At 36.5% G+C, this 19,612-nt stretch overlaps 1 protein-coding gene across 1 annotated transcript in view; it reads left to right on the forward strand.

The window, feature by feature from the left end:
* CCDC178 (coiled-coil domain containing 178) overlaps positions 1–19,612 on the forward strand; it is a 356,491-nt gene that overhangs the window by 96,212 nt on the left and 240,667 nt on the right. The window contains exons 12-14 of the mRNA XM_065934984.1: positions 216–399; positions 16,468–16,530; positions 17,930–18,091. Of these exons, the coding sequence (XP_065791056.1) occupies positions 216–399; positions 16,468–16,530; positions 17,930–18,091 (409 nt within the window). The remainder of the gene's footprint in view (positions 1–215; positions 400–16,467; positions 16,531–17,929; positions 18,092–19,612) is intronic.

A 19,612-nucleotide genomic window follows, 5' to 3' on the forward strand; every position in this document is an offset into this window, starting at 1 on the left:
AGAAGTAGTCATCAGGAGAAGCAGAAAAAGAAATGGAATTTTGGGATGTATTTTTCTCTTAGTTTAGATTAAGTGTATGGTTATTTTGTATTTTTGGCAACATAAATTACAATTTTGTTCCCTTTTTATCGTTATTAAATATATTTGCCTCAATATATCCTCTTTTGGAATAATCATATCAATATTTATGCTTTATTTATTTATTTTTTTTACAGTATAAGGAAAAAATCAGAGCTCGAGTCCGAAATCCAATCTTTGTTGAAAATGAGGTCAAAAAATGAAGAGTTTCTTAAACAACTATACAAGGAAGCTTATAACATCAGTACTGTTTTTCACCTAACCAAGTTTAAAACAGAGGAATTAGAACAGAAAGTAGCAGAAGTGAGAAGAAAATTCAAGGTTTGTATCTTTGTTTTCTTCTTAGTTATGAAAAGGGTAATGAGCCTGAACTTTATTGATTTAATATTGATAGATTTTTGTGTAAGCTATATTAGTTTTTTTCAGAAAAGTCACTCCTATAAATCAGAAGAAAAATCAACTTTTCTTTAGAGGTCAGCCCTAATAGATGAGAAATGGGGCTCAATGTAGCTAATCAACACTGGTGCCTACTTTTCTCTATCACCAGCGTTAAACTACCTGGATCCCCAGAAGAGAGGGATGCTTGTTTCAGTCTCATCCTGTATATCTAACCTGTAAAATAGTTCCTGTCTCTGGCAGGAAGAAGGGATGATAGGAAGTGCCCTTGCATCCATACCAGAGAGTGCCTACATTAGATCTGCAAGTTATTATCTTCTAGGGTACCAAGCAATTAGTTGACCATAGCGCTATGAAAACATTTACTTATAGACCTCAAATTCACCCCTAAGCGAGAGAGACGACAAATAGCCACTCCCTGGCACTTGAAATGGAGATTAGCAAAGTCAGCTTCATTTTGCCACACCTGAAGGACCACTTTAACAGGCTACTTTTGTCCATCACACATCACATCCTAACCTCTCCCATCTCTGACTTTTTTTTTTTGGTGGGGGTGGTGGCTGTTCTGGAACTTTGTTGCTATGAGCAGACTTTCTCTAGCCATGGTGAGCAAGGCCTACGCTCTAGCTGCAATGCTTGGGCTTCTCACTGTGGAAACTTCTCTTGTTGCAGTGCATGGGCTCTAGGGAGCGTGGGCTTCAGTAGTTGTGGTGCATGTGGGCTAAGTTGCCCTGTGTCGCATGGTATCTTAGTTCCCGGACCAGGAATTGAACCTGTGTCCCCTGCATAAACACTGAACCACCAGGGAAGTTCCACGGCATTTTTTTTTAATTAAAGATTTTGGTTATACAAGTGTCTGTAACATGTAGAATCTACATTTCTGTCCAGGCCCTGTAGTAGAACTGTTTTCGATGAAGACTTTGTCTTGTGCTGTTTAGGACATGTAGATTGCCTTCGCATAAGTGGTTCTGTATTGAAAGATCAGGGTTTTCTTCCCACACAGCTGTCTGGCTGACTTGGTGTGTTGTGTCTGTGTCTCTTCCCTTGGGTTGTTTATTGAATGGAATGCTCATATCTTATATATTCCAAAATTAGTATAATAAAAGTTATATATAGCAAAAATTAATCTCAAAATTAGTTTAGAAATATGGCAGTGATTATGTTATTTATAATTTAATTTTTCATTAATATGTGTGTATCTATGGCCATCGATTAATTTCTTCATTGAAACTGTCAGTGAAAATGTCATGCACTGATTTGGCCTTTTAACAATGTGTTATTTTTTTCAGTTGACAGGAAACCCTTAATATCATTCATGTATTTGTCCCATAGCTGTCACAGCCTACTTTAGTTCTTCATATGTATTGCTTCACTAATATGAGGCACTCACCTATTAAGAAGGACGTTGTCTTGAACTGGTTGTTTTTTTCTAAATTTTCCTGATGCCATAAACTTCAGTTTGTAGGTTAGGTGCAAATTTGATTTGACTCCTCTGTACTTGCTTTGCCAAGGCAAAGTGTCTCTCTGGCTAGATCAAGCAGAATTGAAGAAGTTGTTCATCAGATTTTTTTATCACCCTGTGGTAGCTGAGAGATAACTAGAAGGAAGTAACAGAATGAAATTACTCCATTCAGTAAATACTCCCTATTGTTAAACATGTCTGCTAATCTCTGAATTGAATATATATAGGAGACTAAATTTCTATGATGTATATGTGTGTCAGAATGGTGATAACTTAAAAGTAAATTTATAGACAATTCTTAGATAATTTGTATTTGCAGTAATTGATTTTTAATAATTTCTCCCTTTGTAATGACCCGCTGTATTTCAATGACTAATTAAGGAAAGTCTATATAATTTTCTGAGTCAGGGCATCATGTTTTCCTTGCAGAAAATTTTGTGTATTTGTTGATCCTGGCCTGAAATTAGTCCTTAGTACATGTCTTCCAGAAGTTAATTACAACCAAACCACCTCTGAGCTAGATTTGAAAAATAACCTTCTAGTGTCTTAGAAGTAGACTTTCTGAATTTTCTTTTTCAAATACATCATAAAATGCCCCAATAAGTTTTAGGCAACTTAGACTAGAAGCTATTCGGAACAATCAAAAATCTAGCAGTTTCTGGAATTTTCCAGCTGTTGCAAATGATTTGCCACAGTATTTCCATACATTCAATCCTAATAACTGGTCTATTCAGAAAAGATGTGATTAGCCTGGTCTTAGGATAAAATTAGCTAATAGTGATGGGAGATGAATCAATAAAAGGGAAAAGTGTGTTCAATTATGGTGTGACCAGAAAATCAATCAGTGTTATCTGGAGAATGTGATATTGTAAAAACTAAATCTTGAAAGCTCTCATCAGATGTTAAGAACTTCTTAACACTTCAGTAGAAGATTTCTATGCAAGCTGCAGGAATTTCAGGGCTTTTTGCTCAGACATATTGGAATTTTGGTAGAAAAGTGAAATATCAAGCCACTCTGATTCCAGGATAAACTTATAGTGTTAGAACTAAGTGGAAAGTTAGTAGAAAAGAAGGATGGCAGTAGAAAGGGTTACAGAGTTTTCTGCAAGCTTATTGTATGTGGGTCTCTTTATACAAGTTAATTAATTTAGCATTCATAATTCTGTGTGGTTGTTTTTAATATGCTCACTTTGGAATTATTAATACACTTATTTTAGAGTGATTTTCCAAAGTAGCATGGCTTTTAGGTAGCTCTGGTGACTTTGGGGGCAAGTTCTTCTGATGCTGGTCTTGGAATAAAATAGTCAACTGGATACTAACTAAACATACACTCTGAACAACAAAGATTCAGTTAGGTTCAAAAATTCAAAATAACCATAGTAGGGATCATTTTTAAGACTGGGTTTTTTAGGGTGGCATTAGGGTCACAGCAAAATTGAGTTGAAGGACAGAGTATTTTAACTGCCCTAAAAATCTTATATGCTCCTCTTCTTCATCCTCTCCTGAAATCATGGCAACCATTGATCTTTTACTCCATACTTTCATGTTTTCCACATTGTCCTATAGTTGAGATCACACAATAGGTAGCCTTTTCAGATTGATTTCTTTTATTTACTAATATACATTTAAGGTTTCTCTGTGTGTTTTCATGACATATAATAGCTCGTTTCTTTTTAGCACTGAATAATATTCTACCGTCTGGCTGCCACTGTTTATCCATTCATCTGTTGATAAGTATCTGGGTTGCTTCCAAGTATTGGCAGCTATAAATAAAGTCACTATAAACATCCATGTGCAGGTTTTTGTGTGGGTCTGTGTTTCCAACTCCTTTGCATCAATACCAAGTAATGTGATTGCTGGATCTTAAAATAAGAATATAGTTTTGTCTCAGACCAAAATGTCTTCCAGAGTGGTTGGATCATCTGTTTCTTCTTCTGTGAATTTTGGAAGATTGTGTCTCTTAAGGAATTGGTTAATTGTGTCTCTTAAGGATTATCTAGGTTATATAATTTTTAAGCAAATAATTTTTCAGTGTTCCTTTATTATCCTTACAATGTACATGGGATTTGTAGTGACGTCTCTGTTTTCATTCTTTTCTTTTGCATATTTTGTATTAAATTTGCTGTTGTTTTTATAGGTTTCTAAGGTGGAAACCTAGGTTTTTGATGTTAGATCTTTCTTCTTTTCTGATATATGTATTCAGTGCTGTGAATTTCCTTAAGTACTACTTTTACTGTGTATCACAAATTTTGATAAATTACATCCCCATTTTTTATTTAGTTCAAAATATTTTAAAATTCTTTTGCAGTTGATTCTTGGATTATGTATTATTTAAAAATATGTTTAGTCTCTCCATATTTTGGAATTTTCTGGTTATCTCTCTGTTATTGATTTCTACTTTAATTCCCTTGTGGTCTGATCCCAGATATTGGATGATTCTGTTTCAAAAATTTAGATGTTTAGTGGTTATTTTTTCTTTTTTTAAATTGAAGTATAATTGATTTACAATGTTGTGCTAGTTTCTTGTACAGTGATGTGATTCATATATATATATTCTTTTTCACATTACGTTTCCATTGTAGTTTAGTAGAGGATACTGCATATAGTTCCCAGTCTTCATCTATTCATATACAGTAGCTTGTATCTGCTAACCCCAAATTCCTAATTTATTCCTCCCCACCTCCCTTCCCCTTTAGTAATGATAAGTTTCTTTTCTATGCCTGTGAGTCTGTTCTGTTTCATGAATAAGTTCATTTGTGTCATATTTTAGATTATACATATAAGTGATATCATATGGAATTTGTCTTTCTCTGTTTGACTTATTTCACTTAGTATTTACTCTTTAGGTCCATCCATGCTTCTGCAAATAGCATTATGTCATTCTTTTTCATGGCTGAGTAGTGTTTTTTTAAATGTCATTTTTAATGCTATGTGAAAAAGACAATGTGTTATGTCCTTAGCCTATTCTAGGCCACAGTAGTATGGTCTATAACTTTATAGTTTAAAAATTTGTTAGTTTCCTTGAGTTCTTTTTTTTTCCCCCCAAATATTTCAAGCAACCTGGAACTTTTTAAAAAAAAAAAATCTTGGCTCTCATTTCAACTATTTGTTCATTTCTGAATCAAAGCTTATAGACCCTTTATTTGACTAAAGTAAAAGTCAGAACCTACTGAGCAAGTCCATTTCAATAACAGAACAAAGCTTTAATAAGCCAAAATTTGACTTGTGCACTATACAGCTTCTACCAGGTAAGACTGATGATTTTTTTTTTTGCAATTCTTAGGTTTATTTTTATTGGAATATAGTTGCTTTACAATCTTGTGTTAATTTCTGCTGTAGAGCAAAGTGATCAGCTATATGTATAATACAGCCCCTCTTTTTTGGATTTCCTTCCAATGTCGGTCATCACAGAGTATGGAGTAGAGAGTTCCCTATGCTATACAGTAGGTTCTCATTAGTTATCTACACATGTCAACCCCAATCTCCCACCACCCCTTCCCCCTTGGTAACCATACATTTGTTCTCTATATCTGTGTCTCTGTTTCTGCTTTGCAAATAAGTTCATCTGTATCATTTTTCTAGATTTCACATATAAGTAATATTATATAATATTTCTTTTTCTCTTTCTGACTTCACACTGCATGACAGTCTCTGGGTCCATCCACACCTCTGCAGATGGCATCATTTCATTCCTTTTTATGGCTGAGTAATATTCCATTGTGTGTGTGTGTGTGTGTGTGTGTGTGTGTGTGTGTGCGCGCGCGTGGAGATTTATCCATTCCTTCGTTGATGGACATTTAGGCTTTTTCCACATCCTGGCTATTGCAAACAGGGCTGCAATAAACATTGGAGTGCTTGTATCTTTTTGAATTATGGTTTTCTCTTGGTATATGCCCAGGAGTGCATTTGTTGGGTCATATGGTAGCTCTGCATAACACTGGGCTGGAAGAAGCACAAGCTGGAATCAAGATTGCCAGGAGAAATAATAACCTCAGATATGCAGATGACACCACGCTTATGGCAGAAAGTGAAGATAAACTAAAAAGCCTCTTGATGAAAGTGAAAGAGGAGAGTGAAAAAGTTGGCTTAATGCTCAACATTCAGAAAAGTAAGATCATGGCATCTGGTCCCATTACTTCATGGGAAATAGATGGGGAGACAGTGGAAACAGTGTCAGACTTTATTTTTTTAGGCTACAAAATCGCTGCAGATGGTGATTGCAGCCATGAAATTAAAAGATGCTTACTCCTTGGAAGGAAAGTTATGGCCAACCTAGACAGAATATTAAAAAGCAGAGACATTACTTTGTCAACAAAGTTCCGTCTGGTCAAGGCTATGGTTTTTCCAGTGGTCATGTATGGATGTGAAAGTTGGACTGTGAAGAAAGTTGAGCACCGAAAAATTGAGGCTTTTGAACTATGGTGTTGGAGAAGCCTCTTGAGAGTCCCTTCGACTGCAAGGAGATCCAACCAGTCCATCCTGAAGGAGATCAGTCCTGGGTGTTCATTGGAAGGACTGACGCTGAAGCTGAAACTCCAGTACTTTTGCCACCTCATGTGAAGAATTGACTCATTGGAAAAGACCCTGATGCTGGGAGGGATTGGGGGCAGGAGGAGAAGGGGATGACAGAGGATGAGATGGTTGGATGGCATCACCGACTCGATGGACATGGGTTTGAGTAAACTCTGGGAGTTGGTGATGGACAAGGAGACCTGGCGTGCTGCAATTCATGGGGTCGTGAAGAGTCGGACACAACTGAGCGACTGAACTGAACTGAACTGATGGTCGCTCTGTTTTCAGTTTTATAAGAACCTCAGTACTGTTCTCCATAGTGACTGTACCAATTTACATTCCCAGCAACACTGTAAGAGGGTCCCTTTTTCCCATAATTCTCTCCAGCATTGATTGTTTGTAGATTTTTTGATGATGGCTCTTCTGACTATTGTGAGGTGCTACCTCATTGTAGTTTTGATTTGCATTTCTCTAATTTTTGTTGAGCATCTTTTCGTATGTTTGTTGGCCCTCTGTATGTTTTCTTTTTTTTTTTTTTTTTTTGGAGAAATGCCTCCAGTGGAGGAGACAGTCTCTTAAATAAGGAATTCTGGAAAGACTGGACAGCTACATGTGAAAGAATGATGTTAGAACACCCTCTAACACCATACAGAAAAATAAACTCAAAGTGGAATAAAGACCTAAATATAAGGCCAGACACTATAAACCTCTTAGAAGAAAACATACTCAGAACACTCTTGGACATAAATTGCAAGATCTTTTTGACTCACCTCCTGGAGTAATAAAAATAAATGAATGAGACCTAATCAAGGTTAAAAGATTTTGCACAGTCGAGGAAGCTATAAACAAGATGAAAAGATAACCTTTAGATTTGGAGAAAATATTTGCAAATGAAGTAGCTGACAAGGGATTAATCTCCAAAATATACAAACAGCTCATGCAACTCAATATTAAAAAACAAGGGAAACAAACCAATCAAAAAATGGACAGAAGACATGATGGTATTTATAAAAATGATTATATGATGAATATTCTGATATTTTTTCATTTAGATTCTTGAGGGTTTATGTCTCTTATTGAAATCTAGAAGATACTACTTTTCATCACCTGCTGCCGCCTCTATTGAAACTGATACTATGTCCTTGGCTTTTAACAAAGGCTGGTAAAAGTATGTTCAAAGTTGACCATTGGTACTTAGATTTTTCATACTAGTGAGAGAAGTGGGTCACACTGTTCAAAATGGTCAAAAATCTATGCACCTGGTTTACTTTAGGTTTCAGAACTAAGAGAAAAATATTCTTGATATAAATTTTATTCCTTCTCTTATTAATAATTAAGCATGCTCTAAAGTTTCATGCATCCCTCTATTTTAAGTAACCTAGAAACTCAGAGTCACTTGTGCTTTAAATCGATAGCATAGTCACTTTTCTTTCTCTCTCTTTGATCCGTATTTTCATTCTTTTTCTTTTGTTCCATTAGATTTTAGTACTAAGATTCTTCTCTACTACATTCAGAGGAGGAATACTTCAGCAAAGTTGAATGAAAGGAAGTCATTAATTGTAATATTGGGACATCCAATTAGTCGTACATGTTTACTGGGGAAAAGTGTTAAGATAACAGATAAAACAGATATAGAATGAGGTATGTTAAGGCTTAAGTTCTTCAAGAGGCAACTAGGTGTTCCCTTAGTTAAGTAGCAGTTTATTTTCCTGACACTTGTACGTGGGAGTAGTAAATAGACCTGGAAGGTATGATAGAAATAAAGCATATTGATGGCACAAACATTTGAGAACAAAATTAAACTTTATTTGGTTTGTTGCAAAAACTATATGAAAACATAACTTCCATTCCTACTCTACTGGATTAAGGCTTTGTTTGCCAGAAAGGAGGTGATGAATTAGCTCTTCAGTATTTCCATTTAAATCTGTGAATTTTGTTTCTTTTTCTGTTTTTCAAAGGGATATGTGATTTTGTTGAAAGAGTATAGGTTTTGGAGTCAAATGTTTCCTAATTTAAATTCCTGTTCTGCTAAGTATTTATTTTGAAAATATTGAGAATATTGCTTAACCATATTGAGCCTAGGTTTTTCACCTCTTAAATGTGTATAACAATACTTACATTGTGCCTTGTGGATAAATGAATAATATTGAGTATAAAACATTTTGGAGCCTGACAAATGATATATTTTCAAAAATACTAGGGATAAACAACTTAAAAGTACTGCATAGAATAGGGCTACTTTCACTTTTTAGGATAATACAGGCTTCAATAACTGACTTGCACATTTAACTCAAGTCTGTCTCCTGATAAACGTGTAGATTCTAAGTAACATATTGAAAGTAATCTGCTTGTTGAGTGCTTAATGTGAATATCTCCCTGTCTACTACTTTCTATGCATTATCTTCTACTCTCACAGTAACTTTGTGAAAAAAGAACATGTTTTGCCAATTTTACATAAATCAAAACTAATATTTGATAAAGGCAAAGACATATCAGTATAGCGACTCTCATAAGCTGCTGGAGTATCCAGCTCAGTATAAATTAATAGAACCTTTCTGAGAAGTTAATTTATCCATAATAAGTAAAGAATTTGAAGTGTATTCATAATCTATAGTTCATTAACATTATTTATAAAAATAGAACTTAAAATCACCAGATAACAAAGATAAACAGAAGCTATATAGATGCAATTTAAAGGTGTTTATGATTAATTACACAATAGCTGCTGGAAAATACGTTACAGGGGGACAAGAATTATTGTCTATTTTGTACACTGCTGCATCCCTAGGTCTAACAGTACTTAGAAAAAGGAGGTCCTCAGTAAATTTTTATAGAAAGCTTGAGTACATAGGTAACATACAGTGGGAAAATTTAAATACACAAATTTCTAGGTAATAGAGTAATAGTTAAATATATGAGTACAAGTATATATTGTGAGTTCATTTCATTTAGAATTTTTAAAATTAATGAAATTCCTCTTTTTTAAGTGGCTGAAAAAGAACTTACAAGGGTAATTTTACCCAAGATAGTATTCAATCCCTAGACCTAAAAAGGAATTCACCAAAAAATCAAAATGTGTATCTCTGGCTTTATGGTTTCATTTTGATTGTTTTAGTTTTAAAATATTTCTACAAAAAGCACATATACCTTCATAAAAAATGATAGATGAAATGGCACTGTTGTGTTTACTTTTGGATAGAACCAGTTTGGGTGGGCTGCATCCTGGACTTGCATTAGGATCCTGACCACCTAAAACTGCCCTAGCAATTCACAGCCAGAGCTGCCCTGCACCACTAATTCAGCCCAGCCCACTTGCAGAAATCCCAAAGTTTGCTTTATGGTTTTAATTCTTAATTTTAAAGTCTATTTCTCTCTCTGTGTGTCTCACACCTTATGTAATGAATTCTACAACCTTTTCCTTAGTGCCCCTTTTGTCACTGGAAATCAAATGGATGAAACATCTGTGATTATGAGCTTAGATCTATTTATGTTTAGTTTCTCCTTCCATTTTCTCTTTAAACATGGGTCTTTGGACACAGAGCATTCACTGTTCCACTTTGCTCTTTAGCTGTCCTTTCTGCTCACGCAGGAGTCTCTTCTATTAGAATAGCTCTCTGCTGCCACCTTCTGGTTTCTGGCTGCTAAAGCCGGGCAGCAAGTCAAAGGGGATGGTTTCAGTGTAGGCTTTTCTGAGCCTGTGAGATGCTGTCAACTCCCTTTCCTTCAGCTTCTTTCAAACTCTTCAAAGCGATCTTTTTTATACATTTTTATTCCTATTCTCCAAAAACATATTTGACTAGTTGTGACAGAGGCCTTATAGCCACGAAGTGTAGATTATTTATTGTCTAGCCCTTTACAGAGAAAGCTTACAGACCTTGCTCTGAAGCATGTAGGAATAGCAGATGCAGGGGATATTCACAGCCTGTAGGGATGCGGGAACGTACCCACATAAGAGTCAGTTGTGGAAGAAGCTGTTCTCCTGCAAAGCAGGATAAGGCATTATAGGAGAGGGCGTGGCTGTGCTCAGCGCGTGGCCCAGAAGCAGAGAACCTTGGTGTAGGTTGACTGGAGCGTGAATAGAGTTTCTGGGTGGAGAACCTGGCTGAGGGCTGGAGGTTCCTCACGGACCAGTCAACAGCAGTTTTGCATGAGGAAGGAGAAATTAGAACCAAAACAAGGCTGGGAATCCCTTGCCCTGTTAGCCCCTCTCAGCCCTCTACTGATAAAGCCTCACTTTACTCCAGCCGGCAGAAGTAAACTGTTCACTGTTCACGTACAAGACCCCGCTCCAGTATCTCAAATCAGAGTTAGGAGTACAGTGAGTGGTAAGAGACAGTAATTAGGTAACTGGCACAAATATGCAATCCACACACAGACTTCTCTGATTTGGTTGGTTGCCACATGATTGAGTTATAGCACATTGCATTTGTTACCACTTTTAAGTTCCCTTTAATCTTATAATGTTCCTTACACTTTTGTTTAGTTTGTCTCTCATTACATAGACATTTTTTAAGGAGTCAAGGCCAGTTACTTTGCAGAATTTCTCTCAATGTGGATTGATCTTAGTGTTTACTCATGACTAGATTCAGGTAAAACACTTGTGGCAGGAATATGGCATAAGTTATAATATTGTATCAATAATACATATTATAAAACACATGGTGCAAGTTTGTCTCATAACCAGTGAGAATTGTTGTCCAGTCACTAAGTCGTGTCCAACTCTTTGCCACCCCATGGACTGTATAGCATGCAGTCCTCCCCTGTCCTTCACTGCCTCCCAGAGTTTGCTTAGACTCATGTCCATTGAGTCGATCATGCTATCTAACCATCTCGTCCTCTGCCGTCCTCTTCTCCTTTTGTCTTCAATCTTTCCCATCTTCAGACTGTTTTCCAGTGAGTCAATTCTTTGCATCAGGTGGCCAAAGTGATAACTAGTGATAGTAACTTTGATCATTTGGTTAAAGTTATGGTCAATAGATTTATCCATCCTCCTGTTATAATTAACAAGTACTCAACTGAGTGATAGTCTTCCTTAGTAACTCAGATGGTAAAGAATCCACCTACAGTGTGGGAGACCTGGGTTCGATCCTTGGGTCAGGAAGATCCCCTGGAGAAGGGATAGGGTACCCACATTCAGTATTCTGGCCTGGAGAATCCCATAGATTCTCCTGGCAGACTACAGTCCATGGGGTCGCAAAGAGTTGAACATGACTGAGTGGGCTTTCACTTTTACTTTCAACTGAGTGAAATTGTAAGAATATGGAACTGTTTCCAGAAAGTTCACCCAGTGGACTTAGCATTCATTGATAATTCTTGGTTGAATTACCAATGATTGACTTCACTATTGTATCCGGTGTGAAATGACGCTGTTTCTGGGCTTTCATTCCCCTGACCGTACTCTGGCAGACTGAAAAACCGAGAAGCCTGGCCTAGGCTGGCCTGCAGGGTGCATTCCTGAGAAAGGCAGTCTTCGTTCGGTGCTTATTCAGTTACTTATCTTCTTGCCTTCTCTACTACCTCACCCGTTTCTCTGCATCTCAGGGAAAATGTCCTGCAGGCCTTGTTTCGTTGTTTCTCATCAAGATGCTGTTTATGAGTGAGAATCTGTGTGATAGTTGGATGAATCCCAAATTTCTCATTATATAGAAAGATATTTTAAAAACATATTTTTGAATGTGAAAAGCCCTGACATTTTACAATTTCATACCCCAGCCTAGGGACTAATTTTTGTTGTTGTTGTTGCTGTTGTTATTTGTTTATGCATTTGTTCAATAAATTGCTCATTCAGTAGAGATTCTGTGCCAGCAGAGGACTGGAAGCTGAGCAGCGGAGGGGCTTACTTCAGAGCGCCGTACGGTAGCCCAGGCTGCAATGTCAAGCAGCTCAGCATTGACACTTGCTGAATCTTAGTCATGTGGCAACTGCCATGACATGTGTGACCTTGTGAAAGGACAGATGTGACCTTTCTCATCTCTGAACTGTGGGCCTGGCCTGCTGCATTCCATGGGGTTACTAACAGTCAGACATGACTGGGTGACTGAACAACAACAGTAGTTATAGCTAAGTCACTAAATGGATATGATGACTCATATGCATGTGCATGTTGCACAAACACATACACACACAACACACAGGCAGCCCTCACTTTCTGTAGCCTCAAGTTAACGGAAACTTGTGCATCTCTGATCATTTTGCAAGGTCCCTACATGGATTGATAGGGGTGCCTGTCTGTAGAAAATATTCTAGGAAGTTCCTTGGGATAGAGCACATTCTCAAAAATGGTGCTTAGATGATTAAATCTGGAAATCTTTTTACAACTACTAGCTCAACTAGCTCAACTTTTTACAACTACTAGCTCACTGTCATTGTCCAGTCTCTCTTTTTGAATGTTTTCAATAGTAAGCAATCAGTATTTTGCTAAGAACACCACTCTGGTTCTTATGTTAAGCCTACAGTAATTCATGTCCATTTACCCTGCTACTGTTTTTTTTTTGCAGTGACATAATCCATGCTGCAGAATTTAAAAAGAAGCATCTCCCTAGTGTTCATAACCTTCTAAGCAGATTCTGTTTTAGAGCCAGCTTTTGTGTCAATGGAGCCTTCCCAGCTGGCACTAATGGTAAAGAATCCGCCTGCAATACAGGAGATGTAAGAGACATGGATTCGATCCCCGGGTTGGGAAGATCCCCTAGAGGAAGGCATGGCAACCCATTCCAGTATTCTTGCCTGGAGAATCCCATGTACAAGGGAGCCTGGTGAGCTACAGTCCATGAGGTCGCAAAGAGTTGGACATGAAGCAACCTAGCTTGCACGCACCCATGGCATCACTGGCAGATTGGTGTATCTGTAACACAAAGTCTCAGTTCAATTCCTCTGTCTGTGGACTAGGTGGCTGAGTTACAGAATCCAACAGTCCAATTGTTTAGAAAGCCTAATGGAAGAGCCGACTTTGCAAAGAAAGAGACACAGAACAGTCAGAAGGCTCTACGCTAAATATTTCACTCACATTGAAGGATCCTAGGTATCTAGGCATCCCTGAGATCCTAAGGCAATGAAATGAATTCCCTGGGCTCTCTGTGTGGATTAGCATCCTGCTTCCAATGTGTGCTAGCTTTTTGTATTCTGGCAATTTATATAATCTGTCCCAATTTTCCCATTTGCAAAAGGGGACAGTACTAACGATGTCATGGATTTTGTTGTGAGGTTAAAACAAACTCTACATAGTAGGCAGGTAATAATACTTTGCCTATAAGTCTTAGTAGCACTAATGGTACTTTTATCATTGAGGGGACTCATGACAGAAGCTTTGTGGACATAACTGCCCAGATTCTACTTCAGGAATCAGTTAAGTTACTTTGCTTGAGGTCATTCCCCTTCCAGGGGCAGCAAAGCTGGAGGCCTGTTCTTGCTCCAGGACACCCCATGGTGTTGACCGAGCTTCTTGTTGGGGATGCTTTGTATTAAGAGTTCAGCCTATGTTTTTGCCTAATCCTGCATCGTCTCCCATCTTCTATTTTCCCATCATGCCCCCTCTCAGGGGGCATGAATCAACAATCAACAACAACAATCAACAGGAGTTGATTCCAAGTACACGCCTTAATAAGAATTCCACACACAAAACCCCACCGCCTCAGAGTCAGCTTTACAGGGAATGCTTCTTATGACAACAGGAAGGGATGACAAATAGGTCCCCAGACCCAGATGTTGCACTGTGTGGCCAGAGACCTGTGACCCTCAGAGCTCACCTTATGTCAGTCTTAGGTTAATTCTCGGGTTCTTGAAGGTCATGGTAACTTGGTAGTTCTCCAGGAAGTGGTAGACTTCCCAGCATTTGGCCACTGCCCAGATGGACAGATTATGCTTTCAGGAAGGGGATAGTACTGAGGGAAGGCCTTGAACATATATCTGGCTGGAAACACACCCTGTCGCTGGTGGAAGTTGAAATTGGCAGCCCAGTCAATAACAGGTACTGGATTGGCCAAAAAATTCTTTTGTATTTCCATACCATCGTCCAGAAAAATCTGAATGACCGTTTTGGCCAACCCAGTGGTTTCCCTTCTGGTGACCAGTCATTTGAGCTTGCTCTGAGTCCCGGAAGTTCGGGGGTGTGGTAGGAAACAGAGCTTGAGAGGTGGGAGTGAAGGTCCAGATGTTGCCTTGCAAGAAGTGCATATTGATCCACTGGTAATAGGTTGACTTGGTTTTGTATAGAAATGTAGGTTTCAAAACTTCATGGGACTCTTTCCCTTCTTTTCAAAGAAATGCAATTGTTTTACTCTTGCATCTTCAGACTTCTAGCCTATTTTATTATAATGTCTCATATACTGGCTTCCCAGGTGGCAGAGTGGTAAAGAATTTGCCTGCCAGTGCAGGAGAGTCAGGAGGCTCCTTGAGTTCAGTCCCTGAGTCTGGAAGATCCCCTGGAGAAGGAAATTGCAACCCACTCCACCATTCTTGCCTGGGAAACCCAGTGGACAGAGGAGCCTGGCAGGCTACAGCCCATGGGGTCACAGAGCATTGTACATAGGGACTGAGCACACATACTGCCTACAGTTTTTATTGGCCTTATATATGCAAATTCTTTTTGTATGATGTTAATTTATGTAAGTTCAGAAACTTGAATTCACTTAAACAATAGAGTTCTTTCTTACTGGCAATTAAAAAAAAAAAAAAACTTAAAAGGATGAATGACTCTTAAGGAAACACTAATTAATCCCCATTGCAGTCCAAGTAACCTTCCTAAAACACACACCTTGCTTAACATTCTTCACTAATTTTCTTCCTGTGCCTTAAAGATACTATATAAGCTGATAGTTTATCTTTTCAGCTTCATGCCTTACCATTTTGCAATTTTATCTCCTTGATAAACACACACACACATTTTTCAGTTACTATTTTGAAAGACAGTATATTTTTTCCAGTCTATAGAGTCATTTGTAATTTGGTTCCCTTAATACTAAATTTTTAACTAGTTGGTAAAACTCCTGTTATCTGTTATCATGTTAGAAGAGGCAACTAATTTCTTTTAAATTATCAAAATACATCATTGAATAAATTGGTTTTAGATATAGGTATATCCTTGGGTGAAGTAATATATTAAAGGTATTGCTTTGTTTATCTCATCTTTTCTTCTTTGGAGTTATTTTGCTTTACTTTAGGAGAGTGTAAGTTTGATGGGTTGCTATACTAAGAAAAGGGGTTGTAGGAGAGATTTATTGACTTGTTTCTTTAGAATGTCTGTAGACTCTGAGATATGATAGGGGTTCAGTAATGAAGGAGGAATTTTAGAGAACTTCCACAGTTCTTTATAAAGCCGTACATCTTTTTTTAATATAGAGGACAGCTTAAATCTAGGACAACTCCTCCCTCAAATAAGGGGTTCCAAGAGGTAATTCTAAACACAGAAGGAAATTTTTGAGTTACTTCTAAATCTGGTTGTGTGATAATATAAAGTACAACTATAAAGATATTAAGACTCTCTATCCAAGTATCAAATAGAAAATTTTTCCACATATTTTTTGTCCACCATCTTTCAAGGTATGATTTCTTAAAATAAGAAAGAACCAAAGAAAAAATTTTTCTAGCCACATGGAGACTCTGATCATATTTTGTAAACTTTAAACTTGAATTCATCTGTCTCGCTTTCAAAATGGAATGTGTTCATTCTGGAAAATAGTAAAAGCAGACTGATATTTTTAAAAAGAGTAATTGAAGACTATCTAGTTTTTCCTTTTTGATTTTTGTACTTTGATATTTTAGTTCAAGTTTATAACAGACAATTAATTGAACAGATATTCTGTATTCTATTTTCTGATGTTGTATCACTTACTAATTTTGCCTCAGATAACATCAGGGTTTTTGTTTTTTTTTTTAATTATAATACTCAGTTTGTAATGAACAGTTAGTCTTCATTTTAACCTAAGTAAAGTGTATTTTGTGTTAGCAGTTGTCTTAAAATGTTTTGTGACTTTTCATACATAAAACCTCATTTCGTTTTTAAAAAAATTGATAATGTATAGGGCAGAGAAGACTTCCTGAAGAAACTCACTCGAGGTGAAGTGACTAATGGAATGATGATTCAGGTAAACCCAATTGGTTTCAATATTTTATTCTTCTTTTATTTTGTAGTTTACTTAGCATTTTAAATTTGCCTGTAATGAGGCATCTTTTCACTACTTGGTTTGCAAGCCAGCAGTTTTCCCTCCTTAGTTGATGACACTTGCCCTCTATGTACGACTAGCAGTGTCTGATCATGCATAAAGAAACTGACCTCTCATACACATATCTCATTTTGTGGCTTAATGGGAATTTCTGCCAGTCTAGTAAAAGCAGTGGGATCTTATTCCTAAGTGTCTCTTTAGTTTGCTTTGTGATGATGTTATGTTTTCTTTAGTTTTAGTGTCTTTCGGCTGAATTCTTTTATTTAAGACTGAGAAAAAAATATGCTATGATATTTCTATATAAAGATTTTGAAACTAAAACATTATAGCTAGCAGGGCTTCCCTGGTGGCTCAGATGGTAAAGAATTTGCCTGCAATGCAGGAGATCTGGGTTGGGAAGACCCCCTGGAGAAGGGAACAGCCACCCACTCCAGTATTCCGGCCTGGAGAAAGCCATGGGCAGAAGAGCCTGGCAGGCTGCAGGCCATGGGTTCACAAAGAGTTGGACAGGACTGACTGACTTTCACTTTCACTGTTTAGCTATAAACATTAGCTATAAACACTGGATAGATATTTTTTACTTTTTAAAATCTTTGTCTACCACCTGCATGTCTTTTGGATCCTAGATTAGGGGTTCTGAACCCTGGCATGTTTCTAGACTGCCTCCCCTTCAGAAATACATACGTATTTGAAACCAATACTGTAAGAAGAGTAAAATCAAGACACAAAACAGTCCAAAACAGGTTATTAAAAAAATAATTGAGATTATCTGTACCTCTGTTCTTCTCTGAAGCAAAAACAAGTTTTGTAATTTTTTTCTATTGGCAAATTTGATATTTTCAAGCATATAACAGCAGTGTCTAATTCTGTATATTTGAAAATGCCAAATTGTCTCATTTTTTTCTCACTGTTGTTAGGCCCAATAATTCAATAATATTCCAGATCTTTTTGCTTAATAGTTTGTTATGAATTTCTTTTTATTGGTTTTATTTGGTCTTAGGCTGCAGGACTTACATATATTACAACATTTGTCATTAAAGTGTCCTCTAACCTTATTATCCTCCAATACATAAGAATATTTTATTTTTATTGTCTATTAAACTTTTTCTCAATTTTTTCTAATAATGCCTTTAAATATGTTATATTTTAATAATATCTTTAAATATACACTCTGTAAATATACTATATTTCTACCTATTGCTTTTTTGTGGTGGCATTTATTGTTTTGATTTTTAAATATTACTACCCAGCACAGGATAAAGTCTCCATAAATGTTTAGGTAATTAATAACAATGAATTATTTAATAATATTTACTGGCAGAAAAAACTCTTTTCCCTTCAAGAAGAACAGACACTTGAGAAGCAGGAGCTTCTGAGAAAGAAAGCAATCTATTCCCTAGCACTGGGGGAAATGGAGAAACCGCTGCTTCAACTAGAAGAAGAAGCCGAAAGAATCAAAACTTACCACCGAGAGCATGCTGACGTAAGCATTCGTCATTAATCCAGAAACTAATTGGCAGGAGTATGTAGGTTGCTAAATCATTTATGCAATTTACAGTATCATTTGGAAAATTAGGATTTCACATCGGAAGACATAAAAGCATGGGCAAAATAAGCAACTATTCCAGGACCACACAACTGGTCTACAGTGGAGTTACATAGCAAGACTAATGCTATTTCCTGGAACCCTTTACTTAGAGTGTACCTAGGAAAAGCAATTTCCAAATGAATGGGTGGGGATTTTTCTGGTATGATTACCCATTGTAGGAAATTTAATTCAAAGTCTTCACTGCTTGTTAGTAAAATTCCAAAGCTATGCTTGTTCAAATATGAAAGATAATGCATCCTGACATTTTCATGGTAAATTTGTGATGTGTATAGATGAAGTGAAGACAGCTGGGATGAAAAATAAGCAAATGTTGATAAAATATTTTCAGAACAACAAGTTTATGGCAGTAACTGATATTACTAGCCCTTCCCCAAAAAAGATTTAATAGAAAAAAATATGTATACATCATATCATTAGTCTTTTGAAGAAGTAGAAGGTGTGGTAAGAGTTATACATTCTTGTCCTCAGCTGCAGGGAGAACATGCATATATTCGTTTGAGCCATTTTGACAAGAGAATTGTTTTTTCTTTGCAAATGATTATGTGACTTTGTATTTTTAGACATTACTACTTTTCAGAATTTCATTTATTAAAGACTTTGTGATTTTCAGTTTCCTTATTATGAAATTTTATTTTGATCTTCAAAGCATCTCTCTAAAATAAGCAAGAGAGAGTTTAGCTGTAACATAGACATGAGAAAACTTGAGCCTACTTGCATGAAGCAACTTGTCCTAGGGCAGAAACCATGGAAACAACAAATTCTGAGTGTACATCTCAATTTAGGACTTCCAGTGCTTATCCCAGAGCTCATGTAATGAATATATAACCAGTACTAAGAACCAGTGAGATAAATTATTTTAAACAATGGCTCCTTCTTACACTAATGATAGGAGTTTATTAGTTACATCAAAGCCTTGGTGTAATCATCTGAGAATGATAATGAATACCAGAAAAGATTAATGACTTTTATTTTTTTATTTTATACTAGCCATTGTTTTCTACTTTCTTGTAGTCCAGTAATCAATTTTGGTTTATTATTCTTTAGTAGTGTATAAATTATGAACACTATTAATTTAGCATAAATTCTTGGAAGAATAAGTTTTCACACACTATAATGAGTACTGAAAATTTGGAGTTTTAATTTTGATTAAAGTGTTTAAATATTGTGAGGAAAATTTATTATTTCTATGTGAGTTTATTAGTTGTTATTACTTAGCCAAAATTGATAAGCATTTTATTTTCTTTGGTTATTCAAGTTGATATTAGGATTATGGATATCATAGCATGTTTCTGTAATTCATGTGTGGTCATCCTTTCCTTTTACACCAAAATACATGTTGTTGTTATTAAAATAGTCACTTGGGAACTATCTACCCTAAATCAAGACAATTGGACT

The sequence above is a fragment of the Muntiacus reevesi genome, chromosome 4, assembly GCF_963930625.1.
Source record: "Muntiacus reevesi chromosome 4, mMunRee1.1, whole genome shotgun sequence".
NCBI classification, from domain to species: domain Eukaryota; kingdom Metazoa; phylum Chordata; class Mammalia; order Artiodactyla; family Cervidae; genus Muntiacus; species Muntiacus reevesi.